Raw genomic sequence first — 17559 nt, forward strand, 5'->3', positions numbered from 1 at the left:
TCCTCTCGTCGCCGGCCTCGCGCATGCGCTGCGCTCCGCCGGGCCGTGTCCCCGGTGCGTGTGTATGCGTGTGTCAGCCGCGGGTAGCGCTCCCGGCCGGCGGCCACACGGCACCAGGCACCTGGGAACCGCCGCGCAGGGTAAGCGGGCTCGGGGCCAGCGCAGGGCCGCGTGCCACTCCGGACACACCGCCGAGAGGCGGCCCGGCTCGGCCTGACCCCGCCGCCCGGCCGGGGAGCGGGTGCGGGAGGAGGAGGAAGAGGAGGAGGCAGAGGCGGCGGCGGCGGCCCGCGGGAGGCCTAACTCCGCGCAGCGCGGCCCGGCGCCGGGCGAGGCCGCGGCGGCCCGGGATGGAGTGAGGCGGAGGAGGCCTCCCAGGAGACACTTCCGTGTTGCGGGAGGCCCCCGCCGCTCAGCCGGCCTGCCTCCGACCCGGTCTCGGGCTCCCATGTGAGGCGGACGGGCGGGTGCCGGCGGCAGCAGCGAGCTAGCGAGGCCCAGCGGGCGGCCCGGGGCGGGCGCGGTGCCGCGTCTCCATGGCGCCCTGAAGGCGGCGGTGGCGGCGGCGGAGTCCCTAGGCCGCGTCCTCGTCCTCGGCCGTGAGTGATCTCGATGCCGAGCACCTCGGAGGCGGCGGCCGGCGGGAGCGGGGGAAGCCGGGGCTGGGGGAGCGGCGGCGGCAGCGCGGCGGCGGAGGCAGCTGCCGACAAGAAGCGACTGCATCACCGGAGACGGAAGCGCTTCGCGGCCCAGCCGCAGCCTCCCCCCCCGCCGGCCCCGCACCCGCTGCTCTTCCCGCTCCTGCAGCCGCCCCTCCTGCAGCCCCCGCTCCTGCAGCCGCCGCTGCCGCCGCAGTCTCTGCTCTTCCTGGCGGCCACCGGCGCCTCCTCCTGCTGCGGGGACGGGGGGGAGCGGAAGCGGCCGCGGGGCAAGCGGCGCTCGGGCTCCCGGCACAAACGGCGGCGGGGCCGCGGGGGAGGCGGCGGCGGCGGGACCCAAGAGGCTGAGAAGCGGCGCGGTAGCGGGGGGCTGAGCACGCTGGTGGAGGAGTACGACGACGTGAGCTCCCAGTCCGAGGGGCTGGTGGGCGGCGGCGCGGCCGGCGGCGGCGCGGGCAGCGGCGCGGGGAGCCCGGCTTCGTCCCCGGGCGGCGGCGGCGGGAGTCAGCGGCAGCGGGGCGAGGCGGAGAGGAGCGGGCGATCCCGTCGGGAGCACCGCAGCGGCAGCGGCCGCTCGAAGGAGCGGCACCGGGAGCACCGGCGGCGGGGGGAGGAGAAGGCGCAGCAGGAGGGGGCGGCGGCGGGCCGCGGGGGGAGCGAGGCCGCCTCGTCCTCCTCTAAGTCCCGCAGCCGCCACAACCACGCCGGGGGCCAGGACCGGGAGGGACTCAAGAGCGGCGGAGGCGGCGGCAGCGACGGCCGCAGGAAGGGCTCCCTCGCCTCGCCTGGTAGCGGCAGGAAAGAGCGGGAGAGTAAAGCGCATCGCAGCCGGACTAAAGCGGCCAAAGAGCCGCCGTCGGCTTACAAGGACCCGCCGAAGGCCTACCGCGACGACAAGCCAGAGCCCAAGGCCTACCGGCGGCAGCGCTCATCCCCCAGCCCTGGCCGGGACGACAGCCCCCCGCTGCATCGCTCCTCGCAGAGCCTGCGGAGCCGCAAATCGCTGAGCCCCGTGGGCGGCCGCTCGCCCCTCAGCCCCTACAGCCGCCGCCGCTCCCCCAGCTACAGCCGGCACAGTTCCTACGAGCGCGGCGGAGATGTGTCGCCCAGCCCCTACAGCAGCTGGCGGCGGTCACGGAGCCCCTACAGTCCCGTTATCCGGTGAGTGCGGGCCGCGGGAGGGGGGTAGGAGGAAGAGGAGGAGGGAGGGTGAAGGGTGGAGGAGAGGGTCCTGGACCGTGCAGGTCAGCAGGTGTCTGGCGACAAAAGCCCTGCTGCTTGCCCTCCTGCTGCTCCTGGGCTGAGGGAAAGGGGGCAAATGGAGATCCTCCTGCCCAGACCTGGGGAGAAAAGAGATACAGGCAACACTTCTCTTCTGCAGCTATTATATGTTTTAGAGAGGCCACGTAGCTGGCAAGAACGCTTTCTAAATATTGAGGTCTCTGTACTTTTTCCCATGTGAATGACAATGGAAGTATTTCTCAGAGGACAAGTTTTCTGAAAGACCATTTTGGGCTTTTAAATCTCAAGAAATACGGGTGTTCTCAGGTACATGCTTGTGTATTTTCTGTTCCAGGGTGCAGATTATATCAAACTGACACCAGCATATTAATAATCTATAAAGAAACTAAGCTGGTGGGCAATTCCTGTTGCTAGAGTTTCTTGATTTTATTTATTTTAGGGGTTTATACAAAGATTTAGACTTTGTTTTGCTAGGAAAAGGAGCCCATGTCAAATTGTAGGTAAACTGATTTCCTGCTGTGTTATTCAGTATGGGCTTGCAAGTCATCCTCTTTGTGTAAACTTAGATTGCAAAGGTCAATGTTGCTGTGACTTTCTGCATTTTATATAGAGAAGAAATGAGTGCTTTACCTCTATAATCATATGCAAGTAACATCAGAGCATTAAAGCATTTTAAAATATTTTAACCTACAGCAATACGACTGGAAATTTGAAGCATTTAGTTAGCATGTATTTATCAGTGAAGACTTGTATTTCTCATATTGGAATTGTACTCTTGCCATATTGTGTGTAAGTTTATTTAAATTCACATCTGAACTTAGTTTTTAAATGTATCAAGTGATATGTTCGCAAGTATTTTGTTTGCACTGCATTACCTGGAACATTGTTGGAGAACCTCTCTCTGATGGTTTCTAATGAATACCTTGCATCAGGTACCATTGAGGTATCCAGTGAGGATGCTGAAGCTATTCCCATGTTTTGATGGCTGTTGGTAGGGCGTCCTGTCTGTGTCAAATGCTGTTTGAAGAGAGAAGCAACAGCACTGTGCCCTACTGTATGCTGGGCAGAACAAAGGTGCCTTTGGAATTAAAAAACAAAAACAAAAAGCAAAAAACAATTATTTTAAGGTACAGTTGTATGGAAGTTTTGTTAACAGTAGACTGTTTCAAGCAGAAAGTGCTGTGAGTGCTCAGAAAAGGAGCACTGTTGTTGTTCTGTGAGAGCCTGTTCCATGTTGTTCAGGATTCTTTTTCAGGATGATTTGTGTAATAGAATAGCAGAAACATTTCTGGAACATCTTTATTTAAATGTTCCAGAATACAGTATTTTCTGTCAATACTGATGTCTTGGAATAAGAAAGCTGTTGATGATAGAGCTGCATGCAGTAGGCTTGTGCTTATGAGCAGCCATATTAGGCAGATTAATAGCCAAGTTAGTTTGAGACCCTGCCTTACGTGCTGGCTGGTAGCAGAAGGTACAGGAGGTCTTGTAGGATACAGTAACAGAGAGTAGGAGTGTTTTGTTTACTTGGTGCTGTTGGTAGTGGACCTGTGGTTTGAAGCATGACAGTTTGTTTCCTGATTCTTGTGTTGTCTTTGTTCTAAGTGTGTAAATCTTCCATGAGTTACAGATCTGTTTCCAGGAGGTAGCATTGTGACTTCAGTCCTTCCTTCCTCCAGTTAAACTTTAATTTGCATCCTGTCTTTCATCTGTGCAGATTGTTAACTACTGCACGTTTTCAGATTTACTTGGGAGAGGCTGGAATGGCTGAGTGGAAGAGGAGGTTGCTCTGTGTAGAAGATGAAGTCAGTCTGCCCAAATGCGGCATTTGTTTAAAAAAAGAAAAAAGACATTTTTGTAGAAAAAGAAAGAAGCCAGTAGTGTGAAGATAATCTTTGTTGTCCGTAATATTTGCCTGTTGTGAAGAAATGTGAGTTGGTGTTTCTTTGCTTCGTTACGTGAACTCTGGTTGTCAGGAAACATGGAAGACAGCTGTATTGCTATGTTAGCCATTCAGAGCTGTCATGATTGTTTTTGTTGCTTGACTGAATGGTATTGCGCTCAAAATGCTGAAAACTGTTGCTGTGTTGTTCAGATAACGATATAGCACTCTAAGTCTGGATAGAATATAATGATTTCATGAAGGCAGCAGCTTCTTAGGGCACCTGTCTTCTTGACCCAGTTGATTTAAAAACGTAATTCTGGGGTTGCATTTATCTATAGTGATGTCAGGATAGTAACAACTTCGTATGTTCCTAGGCATTCCAGACTGTGAGTCTTACTGCTCTTTTCAGTCTGCATTTCATGTATGAATCTTCAACAGTGTTGAGTTACTTATCTAGGTATTTAACTACGTAGAAGGTGAGAATGAGGTGATTCCATAGCAAGCTTGGACATCTCGTGTCTGGAGTCCTGATTTTTTTTCATCTGCATCTGAGCTGCTTAGGGAGAAAGTTCTGGTGAACAGTAGGAGAGAAACAAGTGAAGTCAGCTTCACTCATGTGAATTCCTGTTTTTCTCAAGCAAGAGTAACAGCATAATTACGTGAATTCTGAATTACAGAAATCATTGACTAGTATCTTTCATTGTTGTTGCCTGCAGATTGCTTCTGTTCAGAAGCAAAGACAAGAATATGTGTTTTATGCTTGGAAAATTGTTTGAATGGTAGACTAATTGCTTTTGCCATTATAATTGCAGTAAACATTTATGTTTTGTGCAAACTGATTGCTTGAGCTATTTTCATTTGACAGAAAAAACTTTTTTCACTTGCTGTTTGTAGATTTGTGTCATGTTTTCTTGTATATTGTAACATGCACTTGTTCTTAAGTAGTGCATGCACACTTTTGTAACATGGAAGAATTCCCATTACCAAAAGGCATGAGGAGGTTATTTCTCTACTGATAAATGAACTTTATCTTTGTAAAACTCAGAAAATAATAATAATTAAAAAAAAAAACAAAACAGCCAAAACCAAACAACAAAAAGCCTCCGCAACTGACAAAATGAGGAGAGCCTTTTTGGAAACTAGCTTAGGATGAAATTGTAGGGAGTGATGTTTTTCGTAACTTCAGTCAGATCATATGCTATGTGATCACACATTTAATTCGGTTAACTGTATATATGAGTAATTGCATTTTCCAAATTTGGATACACCTACCCATCTGCCTGGATGAAAGTAAGTAGGTGGGGCACTACTAGCATAGTAATACGGTATGGTGTGTGGATGTTGCTTATAGGAAAGGAAAAACACACAATTTCTTCTCTTACTTGAACTCTGGAGCCATCTTTTTTTCTGCTGTAGGTAATGTAGCACTGAGGCTCTGTGAAATACAGATCAGTTATGTGCAAAACCAAAACAAGCATAGGGAAAATGGTAAAATATTTGTTGAGCGAGTAAATGCCTACTTCATGCAGAATCCGTGGTTTCATATACCACATAAAAAAAAAAAGGTTTGGAACCAGTGATCTTGATGCTTTTAGATTTAAAGCAGTAGGAGAGATCTTCAGATGTTTTTCCCTCGTTTGGGGAAAGATTTTCTATATAAAACTCTTTAATCTTGCTCAGTAAAACCGTATTTTGCGAAAATTTTGAAGTGAAGCTATGTATTTTCTCTGACGGGGTAGCTATTTCTTCCAGTGTGTTTGAGGCTCTCACTCTAGTATAACTCTTGCTACTTGGCTGTGGACTTGACCTTTTGCTGATGCGCGAAAGATTGTTTGCTGATTTCCTTTTACTATGATGATGTGCCTTTCAGTTTCCTTGCTGATCTCTATTTTTTTTTTCCTTATTGTGGGAAGGGTCTTCATTTGAAAAATAAACATGTAATGTGTTTCTAATATAGAATTTGAGTTGACATTGTTTTTTGCTGATTGATTTCTTTGTATGCAGAGTTTTCATCTGAGAACACAGCGCTATAAAGCAGATTTGGGAAACAAAACGTGTTTAGTATTTTTGTGTTCTTACGCTGTGTGTATTGGATACCCTTTTAAAGATTTCTGGTTTGAAATGGTTAAGCAAGTTCTTCATGTGCAAAGTCTTCATGTGCGAAGCAGAATAGTATGTTGCTTGCGGAGCTGCTCAGAATATAAGCCTGAACTAAGAGCTTGAGAAAATAAAGAGTTAGTACGATATTAAGGGGGAGCACCAATACTGTTAGGACTTACAGGAATGAACTGTACATTTGCATGCTGTTGCAACATGAAATAGCTATACTACAAGCTGTAATGTTTTGTCGAGATGGTTTATGTTACTGAATGATTATAAATGTCTTGGAAGATGTGTGGTGAAGCCAACTGATTAAATTTAGGTCTCCCCTCTCAAATACGCTGCGACCTTACCATGAACTGGAAGATGGCAGTGCCTGCTCGGTAATGCGGCTCACTGGTTGTTAATGGTAGATCTAGACTGCAGTGGGTGTTTAACCCCCTTCGGTTCTATTTGCTTTCTCAGTATTCAGCTCTTTACTCTGCTGAATCCCTTTGTGTCCTGTCTTGTCTAAAAGTAAGCAAACATAGGACAAGAATCAATTTCATTGTTTCACTCTATAGGCCCTAATATGTTCCAAGTATAGTATTGTTTGTGCTTAGGTAACACATCTGGCTGCTGGCAGTTACATCTAGCTTGATTGTGTAGCAGTTAAGAAAAAGAGAGGTTTTCAAGTTTACAAACAGGAGAAGATAACACATGACTGTTCTGATTTCTTAATAAGATTTAGTGGTTTTTTATACGTCAGAGTGGAATGGGGAACAGAGAAGCATGTAAAGTATGACATGAAAAAAACATTTAAGCTAAGTGAGATTTGTGCTCCTGGAAATCTGACTTGTGTGAACAGCGTTGTTTTTCCTCCCTCTTTTCTTTCCAGTATCAAGATAGTAAAATGTAGCACTTCATGTTTTCTGTTACTGGTTGGAATTGTTTCATTGTGTGCCTGACTGGGTAGGTGGTATTAACATCAGTAGGCAGTTTGGTTGTAATTCATCAAGGAATCTCCTGGTTAGTAGCTGATATATTATCCAAATATAACAGTATGTTTTATTGCTAGAAAGAGGAACGTTGTGACAGTTTCAAAGCTTGTAACTAGTTAGATGTCGTGAGTGTTTTTATACAGTGAACAAGTGCATTGCATTGAGCAACAACTGTTTTTTTTTTCTTGGTGGAAGAAAAGACTGCTTTCTTTCTGTCTTCTGAAATATGGAGGAAAGCAGTGCCAAGTTTTGTTTTGGGGATTAATTCCTTACTAGTGCTTGCTTTCTTTGTTTCTTTATACACACGTATTCTCTATATGATTTTTAGATAACATCTTGAAAATTTCTTTCTGGTTTCATATTTTAGCTAGGCATATAATTATGCAATTACTTCAATTTCCCTCTGCATCTAATCAGGTTGTGCTCCTCGACTCCTTTGTTGCTGTCTCCGGGGAAGGAAAAAAGCAGCTCTATGTAAAGGACTCCTTTCTAATGCAGGCTAGTCCTACTGTTACTTATGGTTTTTAGGCAAATCAGTTTTCTTTTCTTTTTCTTTTTTCTCTGTATACAAAAAAACACTGAAACATGTAGATGGTTCAGAAATGGTTTTATGGGAGTGAGTTTGGCAGCTCCTCTCTATCTGTGTGGAGTGCATTCACAGTGCTTGTAGGAGGCTGTTGATGGATAACCCCAACACAAGTACCTGTAAATGGAACAGAACTCAAGGGTGCACTGCCAGCAAGCGCCAGTGCTTTCACTGGGTGGGTTAGCTATGTCCCTTACCTTCAGTTTGTCTCCTGATCTCTGCAGTTTTGGGTGAGAAAATCTGGATTGTTTCATTGGGTTTGTTGGTTGTTTGCAACACAATTCTGAGTGTTCATAGCCACTATCCTTTTGTTCTTGGTTACTATGTTAAAAACAAACCGTCCTAACAACAAAATAATTGGTGGCAAACGTCAGATGAGGCATTTTATATATGCATGTGCACATGCATGTGTGTTTAACAGAAGTCTGGTGGAATATATAGAGAATACTGTGTATTTCAGGTGTATCTCCTGCTGTTTTCTCGAAGTCCCAGTCAAATGTTAGTGTCTTGTTAAAAAGGCAGGCAGTAGCTACCGTGTGAGCCTGTTGATGTGATGCTGTGACTTCATCATTTATTTGAAACAAGTGTTAGCTCTGAACAGCATAAGTTGTATAGGGCAGTATTTCACCATTCTCAGAATTCTGTCTGCACTTCTGAGAGAAAGCTTGTAAACATCCATAGCTTTGTTTTTTGTAGCATTTTATAGGTAGGAACTTGCACGTAAGTTTTGTCTAGACTGGGAGGTTTTCTTGGGACTTTGGAACTAGTGCTGATGAAAGAAAATGGTAGTTAAATATTTGAAAAGATCTCTAAACTTAGGAAAACAGCAGTTTTGTTACTGTATGTAGGTCACACTGAAAGTAATGCCTCCTATTTATTTCTCTGGAAACCACAACAGATACAGAGAGCATAACAACACTTGATAGAACACAACAGAACAAATTCTTAGCTACAAAACACTATTTTTCAATGTAGTCACCATCATTAGCCAATTTGCACAGATGAGTTAGTTGAAATGCCCTTTATCTCATGGTGTGACAGCTGTTCATGGCTGTCCAGAATGTGATTTGTCTTCCACTTTGCCGTTACCATTGCTGAAGCACACTCCTCATCCTCTCACTATGTACAGATCTGCTGTTTGGTCCCCATAAATGTTCTGCAGGAGTCAATGAATGTCAATGGATGCTGTTTTTTCCACATGAGGGAATTCAGTGACGCATCTTTGCTTCATACCTACTTCCATGTCAGATACCATTTGGTCAGACTGTCTCTCTGCCGCCATTGTTGCACTACCACAAAGTGTAACAGAATATTGGTGGAAAGGTTCAGTCTCTACTGCCAAAACATCAACGTCTGCCTCTGATGTCATGGACCAACATAATAAAATAGGAGGCATTCTTTCAGAGCAGCTCTTGTAACTGGAATTACTAGTGCTCTGACAGAGCTGTCTTGTGGTTTGTTCTGTTCAGCTGAAGGTATTTGTGTTTCCTGTAACTCTTGCCTGGTGGACAAGGTACAGCAAGACATTATGACAAAGGTCTTTGGGATGCCAGTGGAAGAGTTGGTTTATTATTAGCCTGGGAATGCTTTCTGTAATGTAACATGAATATCTTTTGCTGATATAAATAATGAAAAACTCAGGAAGATTAAACCAGTGGTCTCAGCTTATTGCATAACCATCACTTTGATCTCATGCTGATGCATGATATAGTGGAACCGAATTCCAAATGTTTGAGTGCCTGTGTTTTTGCTCCTTTCTCTACGGATATAGTTCTGACATGACAAAGTTATGCCATTTGAGATGTCGTACCTGGAATGGAGAACTTAGTGGGTGTTTTTTGTTGTTGGTTTTTCTTTCATGAGCTTGCATAAATCCATGTTCACATTCTCAACTCTTTTCTGGTTTTGGTAAAAATACACACCTCAAGCCACTGTCAATGCTTAGCTTGCCTACATGTTTATCTTTGAAGGTAGTATATAGATCTACTGTCTCTTCCTCACCAAAGTGTTGGTAGCCGATCAGATGAGTGTTTCTGGTTACTGTAATTCAAATAGATTTTCTCATTTCATCCATAGTGGTGATTTAAATGAACTTTATTTTATTTTGAGCTAATGAACAGAAACAGCCTTGTGATCAGGCATGGTGTCTCAGGAACTCTGGTGTTTTAAGCTGCTGCTTCTGTTTTCAAGTGAATGTGGAATTACACCTGTTTCTTTTGTTGACTTAGATTTCTTTCTTCATGTTGGGCACCTTTCTAAATAAAACATCAAAAAACACAGAAATTGTACTTATGAAAGAAGCAGGCTTGATTTAAATACCTCTAGGATGTGTTTTATGGTTAAAAATTGAATACAGCTGAGGCAGATTGCAGTGGGTTCTTTGAAGGTGGAAATGGTGTTCTGCAGGTAATGAAGCAAGTTCGAGATAGCTAATCCAGGAATGAGGTGTACAAGCAGATGTTTTCCAAGACAGGTCAGTGACATTCTTGCAAATGATGCATCAGTTAGAGGGGTCAGTTTAGGACTCATAATGCTTATTAGCTTGTACTTGATGCTAGAGACATGGAATTATACTGATTCTATTTCCAGTGCAGATCTACAAGCAGGATCCCTCCTTGAGATATCTCCTCAGAAAGGGAGATAAATGTGACAAGTGCTCTGGCCTCACAGTTTGAGATCTGTTTTATTATCTGCGTAATCTCAGCCCCCACTTAGTTTCCTGCTGTCCTATCATAACTCTGTGTTATAGAACTTCATGTATTTTTTTAATTTAATTCTCTTTCCAGTTTGGAAAAAAAAATAGAAAAAAAATTAGAAAATGTTATAAGTCCAAAATACAGGATTTAATTACTTAGACCTTCAAAGTGACAAGGAGAAGAATAACTTCAGTGGCATTTTGTAGTGGAGCCAAAATATGCTTTCGGGGGATTTTTTCTGAATTTTTTTCTGTGTTTTCATTTGGCTTTTGGTGGATAGACATTAATATCTCTTCACCAAAGCGTGATTTAACTGACAAGGCTCAAGTAATAATGGAGTATTTAGTATTAGGAGGCAGAGGGGAAGCAAAGTAATCAGTTATCCCAAATCCAAGTACTACTCAGTGCATTCTTTCACTAAATCCATTTTTCTTCCTTTTTTTATTAACCCTCAAATTTAAATTTTAGTTAAAAATTCACAGAATGGAATTCTCAGTGTTTTGCTTTTATTTTCTTTCATTTCACTTTCGTCTTACTACTTTGTAATCGTGCACTACCAGAAAATTCTGTAAGATGCCTTCTTGGCATAGAATTTCACTGTCTTAATTCCAAGCATTGTCTTCTCATGAGATTTGAATTTTTAATGGTCTCTTTTAGCTGTTTGATTCAATAATAGTTTTACCTATTGAATTTGAAGCTTGTGGTAGAGTATTCAGGGTGTTCACCTACATGTTGTTTTTGAGTCTACTCCTGCATAATCTTGATTGGTCCTAATGTCTTTATGTTGTTCTAGGAAGGAAAGTCTTTTTTTCGTAATGTAGGAAAAAAAAGTATGTACTTCTGGAAAGTAACAAGTGCTGCCCATAAAATAATGATGTTTTTATACTCTATTAAATATTTCTTCAGTTGAAGGATTATAATTATTCTCACTACTTAAGAAATTTTATGTTGTCAAGCTAATGGATTTTTTTTATTTTGACTTAATTTTATTCTCCCCTGCAAGTTGTGTACCCAGGAAAGATAGATTTCTACCTGTCCTGAATCAAGATAATACTTGTAAACATTGTGAATCTCTGCTACTTTTAGTATTGTATAATGAATTAAATTTTAGATGTTTATGTTGTAGCAATGGACTTCACTAGTTGTTCTCATGCCTTTTATCTCAATTAGTTTCTTTCATTTTGTTTTTTAATGAAGAACTGAATCAAAATTACTAGGAAATGAATTAACAATTTCTATTAGATTGTATTTCTGCACAGTTGAAGTTTGCTTTTGTAATTCTTAAGGTTATTTCCCTCCTTTCCTGCCCTCATTCTGGGTTGTTTTCTTGCTATGATTTTGCAGACAGCTTAGATATTTTTTTTCCCTCTTTCTCTTAGGCATTTTTATCTGACTTATCTGATATGGTGTAGCATATTGCTACCTGTAGATTATCATTTACCTTCAGTAGATAAATAAATATCGAGTACATTATTTCTGGAGAGGCAAGGGGAATGTACCTTTAAATTTTGGGAAAGGAAAGCTAAGGTTTATGTTTTTTAGCTAAGAACATTGCAACCTTTAGCATTCAGGTTGTTTTTAACATTTTTATGACAGTTGCAAAAGTGAAAAAGTTTTTTTTTACAGTTCAGTGTTGCGTTTAGATGCTTCTTGAGACACTACAGTGTAAATTTCATTATGTTAAATTCTGGTTGTATAGGCCGCTGAATGTTTCTAAAATATTGCAAATTCTAGATGCGTTGACACATGCAGCATAGCATCAAGTTTTCTTTAAAGGAGAATTAATTTCTGGTTTGTAGTGAGGAAAACACATCTGTCCTGTGGCCTACGGTTCTATTTTGCAGTGCCTCATTGGGAGAAACTGTATTTAAGAAAGCTTTAACGTTTTCTAACAACGTGTTTAGATGTAGAGTCCTTGATTATTGTTTATTCCAAATAATTTTGGTGGGGCACTGCCTTTCCTATTTTGTTGCTTTTTTATTCTGTAAACATGGTGAGAATGGTTGGTTTAAAAGAGAGCAAAACTGCACAAATTTTTACCTGAGTAAATATTTACTTCTCTTGAAACAGGCGATCAGCAAAATCTCGAAGCAGAAGTCCATACTCATCAAGGCACTCAAGATCTCGTAGCAGACACAGGTTGTCTAGATCAAGAAGTCGTCACTCAAGTATTTCTCCTAGTACATTAACTCTGAAGAGTAGCCTGGCTGCTGAGCTGAACAAAAACAAAAAAGCAAGAGCAGCTGAGGCAGCTAAAGCCAGTGCAAAAGCTTCCAACACTTCAACACCAACGAAGGGAAACACTGACACTGCTGCAAGTGCACCTCAATTGAACAATGTAAAGGACCTGAAGAAAGTAAAAATTGAGCATACACCTTCTCCTACGAGCAGTACAAATTTGAAGAATGATAAGGCAAAAGCAAAGGTCTTACTTCCCGAAACTAAAGGAGAAAATAATCTGATCACAGAAAAAAATACTAAACAGAAAGCTACAGCAGTAAAAGAGGATAAAGTAACTGTTGTAAAACAGCAGCCGGTCACTGTAAAAGAGAAAACAAAACCGAGTACACCAAGTGTAGTAGCAAAGGAGAAGGAGCGAATTGTTGCACTACCAGCCTCCACACTGCCACCCTTGCCTTTGCCTCCCACGCTGCCTGAAGATAATGAAACTGATAGGTAAGTTGTGATGTAAATTTGCTTTCTGGGAATTGTCTCTTGGCTTTACTTATTTATTTTTGCTTCGGAAAACTAGTGGTAACCAAGGCATGTCCAACCTGTAGGCTGCATGCTACCTGACACGGCTCACAATGCAGCTTGCTGACTTCTGCTGCACTCAGCCTGCCTAGGCCAGCTGTCACTCAGCACCAACAAAACATTGATGTGCTCTTAACCCTATCTGGCCTGAAACCAAGGCACAATGAGGATGCAATACAGGGCTAACTCAAGTTACAGCAAGTAATTGTATGCAGCTTGATACACTGGCTAAACACTATTATATGAACAGCAAAATATACACAGCTGTCCTTTCTGTTATGATAAAGGAATTTGAGAATAAGTTTGGAGGTTGCTAAAAAATTGTTTCTTTGGTATACTTGCAACTTCATTTTTAATCAGTATAAGTACGTGACCTGCTAATTTTCAAATTAAATGTATAGAGTTGTAATCAGGCATTAAACTGAAAAATTTCATTATGTTTCTCTACTGAACTTTTATAAGCCCTATCTTAGCAAGAGAAAAGTACCCCTCACTTCACAGTCACACCTTATTCATCTAATTTCTTTTGGCAGTACATTCATTTGTGAACAACTGTTTTCAGGGAGAAAGCACAGGAATAATAAAACTTCATCAAATATCTTTGACGAACATATTGAGAACTTGCTGAGAACTGCAGCCACTGCCACCAAACTAGACTGAGGCATTAATTTCACAAAAACGAGGTCCAATATCCCACTAGTTTTATGGTTTTGTTACTTTCCTTTTTTGTTCTAACATATATATATATAAAAAACTTATATATGCTAACTGTATTGTATAATTTATGGGGGCTGCTCCATAAGTAGCGCATCCTATTTTATTATGTTGGCCCACAGTGTCAGAGGCAGATGTTGTTCATATGGCAGTGTAGGAGTTGAAGCTTCCTGCCAATATTCCATTACATTTTGTTGCCATGTGAGGGATGGCATTAGAGGGGCAGTCTGACCAAGTGGCATATGACGTGAAATTTGCCGGAAGCAAAGGTGTCATTGAATTCCTCCGTGTGGGGAAAAAATGGCACCCACTTGCATTCATGAACTCTTGCTGAACATTTATGGAAACCTAATAGTGAATTTGAGCACTGTGAGGTGATGGTGAGTGGTGCATTTCAGCAGTGACAACTACGACAGTGGGTCACCTCAACTTGACATGCAGGCTCTTGTTCAGCACAGATTAACATAAATTGCTAATGGCGGCAAATATGTTGAAAGATAGAACAAATTTGCAGCTACAAAACACTATCAAATGTTGTATCTGTTCTTATTGTATTGATTGTAGTTTCCATGGAAATAAATAGGAGGCATTACTTTCAGAGCAGCCTCCATATATATGGCCCAAGACTTTTTACTCAGTGTGACCCACGCAAGTCAAAAGGCTGAACACCCATGGTGTTACCCTATTTGCGAGATCAGACTGGTGTAATTTGTTCTTGCTGTTTGGTTGCTTAAGGTGGTGATTATGAGTAAACTGAAGGGGAATGCAATGTTACAAGTAATTTATCTAACTGAGATGTATTCTAAAAGGAATTTTTCAATAAAAAGTGCACTAAAGAGATTACTTAAAATTGCAGGCAGGTAAGAACTTTGGGGATAATGCACATGTGTAATTTTCAAGATCTCAAGTTCAGTGCAAATGTGGGCATAATTCTGGGGAAAAGATTATTTCAGTAGCAGTATCTGAAAATCTTTCAGTAAGCTGGAATTTGAGCTAAAGGTCCTTTAATTTTTATAGATCTGTGTTATTTTCATTTAATTCATTTTGGAGATCACTATTATTTGGAGTATGTATAACTGAGGTGTGATGTTCATGACTTAATCTGTGCTGACTTTTGAAGTGTTAGAGATTGGTCCATAGCGAGGAAACTTGGGTCTGTACCTGAAGTGTAATCTGAATTTAGGCTGTGCTAAATTTCTTTTTTGTCCAAACAGAATACTTGATGTGAATTGGAAAATGATGCTATTGAGCTGTAATTTATTATTTTTCTTTTGGTTTTGGTAGTGTGAGAAAAATTGCTTTTGGTATTACTCGTATTACTGGCCTTTTGCTATCTGAGAGATCGACTTCTCAGAATCGATCAGATTTTGAAATCGATAAAACAGAATTTCTTAGCATTGAGGTAATAACTGATTTAGGTGTTGTGCATCTTTGTAAGAAATAAAGGCCATAAAAGAGAAATTCAAAACCTTCTAAATATTCACATATTTTGTATCTGTGAAAGTAATGTTTTCTCTTGCACTGGAGAATTGCACTATTTAAGTAGTAAAAGTTGTTAGAACTAGTGGTGTAAATGTTTCTATTAGCAATTTAATGCAGTGTTAAATGTAAGAATGCACAGGGCTTCAGCAACCTTCAGCGCTACAGCAAATGTCATTCTAGTTATTCAGAATCACATCTGTGTGATGAATGTACAGTTGCATTCGACTTTGACAGAGCCATCCTCCATGGGTAAACAGGATTACTGACACTTATTTGAGAGACTTACTGTTTTAACAGGCTTTGTATGCAGGGTTAAATGTGATAACATGAAATGAGATTCTATCCTGAAGCTGTCTCATTGCTTCTCATCATTAGTATTTTTTAATGGTAACGTCTGTTTTAAGTATACCTAAATAGTTCTATTAGCACTGGGCTCACTTTCTTTCTTTTTTTTTTTTAAAAAAAAAAAAAAAGCTTAATACTTGCAAACAAACTGCATCAGAAAGATTAGTGACAGGAAATAGAACGTCTTTTATGCTTTGCTTTGTTTCACTTTTGGGATGCAATCATAATCATTCTGGTGTGAAGTCTGTAACAAGTCAGGTTAAACCATGAGTCATTAGAGGAAAATGATCTATGATTTTTGGGAGGGAAGGAGGACCAAGGTTCAGTTGTATTCAGTTACTGTAGGAAATTGTGCCAACACAAAAAGCTTGATACTGTGCAGAACTTGCTGGCTCCTAATGTAGTGTCAGTTGACATTCAGTAAGAATCTGGTAAAACCACAAACAAGCTACCTAAAGATACAGCGGTGTTGGGAAACTAAAGACAAGGTTAGCTGAAAGAGAAGACTGTTCTGGTAGCTAGCAGCGTGTGATTTAACAAACCTGAAAAAAGGCTGCTCTTGGCTGCCTCTGTTTTCACATACTGCTTTTAAAATGTTTCAGAACTTCTCATATATTGTACTTCCACTAATACTGAAAGTTTGAGGGCAGAATTGTGAGAGAAATGCAGATACTTGAACTTCAAAATAGAGGTCTTCGTTATAACTACTTGCTGTGTTCATGCTAACGTGAACAGAACAATGAGGACAGTACATGCTTCCTTGAGGTGCCTCTTTGAATGAGGCAGTGGCAACTTGATAGATGGTCTAAGGTGCTCGAGGGTTCTGGTTTTATAGTAAAGCATGGATAGACAAAATGCTGGAATGCTTTATTAAATGTATAAAATCTGCTGGTTGCAATTAATTTATGAAAGAATATATACATTCTCAATGATGGAAGATAGCAAGGTCATTCCATTTGTAGAAGTTCCTACTTTATGAAACTGGGTAGATAGATAGCTGCAGGAAAATCTCTCTTCCAGAAGAGTTTTTTTTAGAGGGATGTTGACAATAGAACAGTGATGATTTTTGCAGATGTCACTACCTTAGGAAATGTACCATCAGAGCGTGACAAAAAGTTTTCTTTATGCAATGATGGAGTTTGAAACTTGAAGAGAGAGTACTGTCTGAGAGTCCTGTTAAGGAGAAAGCCATGTCAATACGTTAAAATGGTCACAAGTTTAGTTATTTGTTATATTTTAACTGCAAAAATGCAGCTAAAGGAAGAAATTTGGACAAAACGGAACCATGAGTTTTTAAAAAAGTTATCCTGCAGGAAGCATTGCATGTTCAGAATTTCCCCATTAGAGTGGGAAGAGCATCTCTAGAATAGAAGTACATTGCTGTGTGTTTTGGGGCTTCTTCTCAAGACAGATTGTCACTGTCTGTTCCCTAAAAAAGGTTAATGATTTAAAATAATAACTAAAAATGCCAATTACCCATGGCAGAAGAAATCAATTTTTCACTTGATTTGAATTCTGATAACTAGAAACACATTGAAACTGGAGTTTGTCTGCAAGTTGCATGGTATGGACTGCCTTTCAGTGCCTCACAGTAGCTGTAACCATGAGGTTAGTTATCTAGATTGATTGTGATTGAAGTGAACTAGATTAGGATAATCTTTTATATGTGGTGTCAGTCAGACTGCAGATCTAACTGCTATACTAGTGGTATCTGGCAGCACCTGACCTCTAAATAATACTAGTCTGTGGGGGAAGGAGTTTGAATGGATGGTCAGGAGCCTGGGTAGGTTTTTCTGGATGATAAGGCTTGCTATCGTAGAATAGAGTGCTCAGGTTGGAAGAGACCTTAATGATATTCAAGTCCAACTGCAACCTAACCATACTATCCTAACTCTTAACAGCCCTCTGCTAAACCATGTCCCTGAGCACCACATCCAGTTTTTAAACACATTCAGGGATGGTGAATGTGATGGTGAAAGAAGTCTTTCCTGATATCCAATCTACACCTCCCCTGGTGCAACTTGTGGCCACTTCCCCTCATCTTGTCACCAGTGAGAAGAGACCAGCCCTGCTTTCACTGCATTCACCTTTCAGGCATTTGAAGAGAGCAATAAGG

General features: G+C 41.7%; 1 protein-coding gene across 10 annotated transcripts in view; it reads left to right on the top strand.

The window, feature by feature from the left end:
- The first annotated feature begins 30 nt into the window (after positions 1-30).
- Positions 31-17559, top strand: part of CDK13 (cyclin dependent kinase 13) — a 62743-nt gene continuing 45214 nt past the window's right edge. For all 10 annotated transcript variants that reach the window (XM_040689290.2, XM_040689298.2, XM_040689306.2 and 7 more), the window contains exons 1-2: positions 31-1820; positions 12219-12824. In XM_040689290.2, the coding sequence (XP_040545224.1) occupies positions 613-1820; positions 12219-12824 (1814 nt within the window). In that variant the 5' untranslated portion in view covers positions 31-612. The remainder of the gene's footprint in view (positions 1821-12218; positions 12825-17559) is intronic.

This window comes from Gallus gallus, chromosome 2, assembly GCF_016699485.2.
Source record: "Gallus gallus isolate bGalGal1 chromosome 2, bGalGal1.mat.broiler.GRCg7b, whole genome shotgun sequence".
NCBI classification, from domain to species: Eukaryota; Metazoa; Chordata; class Aves; order Galliformes; family Phasianidae; genus Gallus; species Gallus gallus.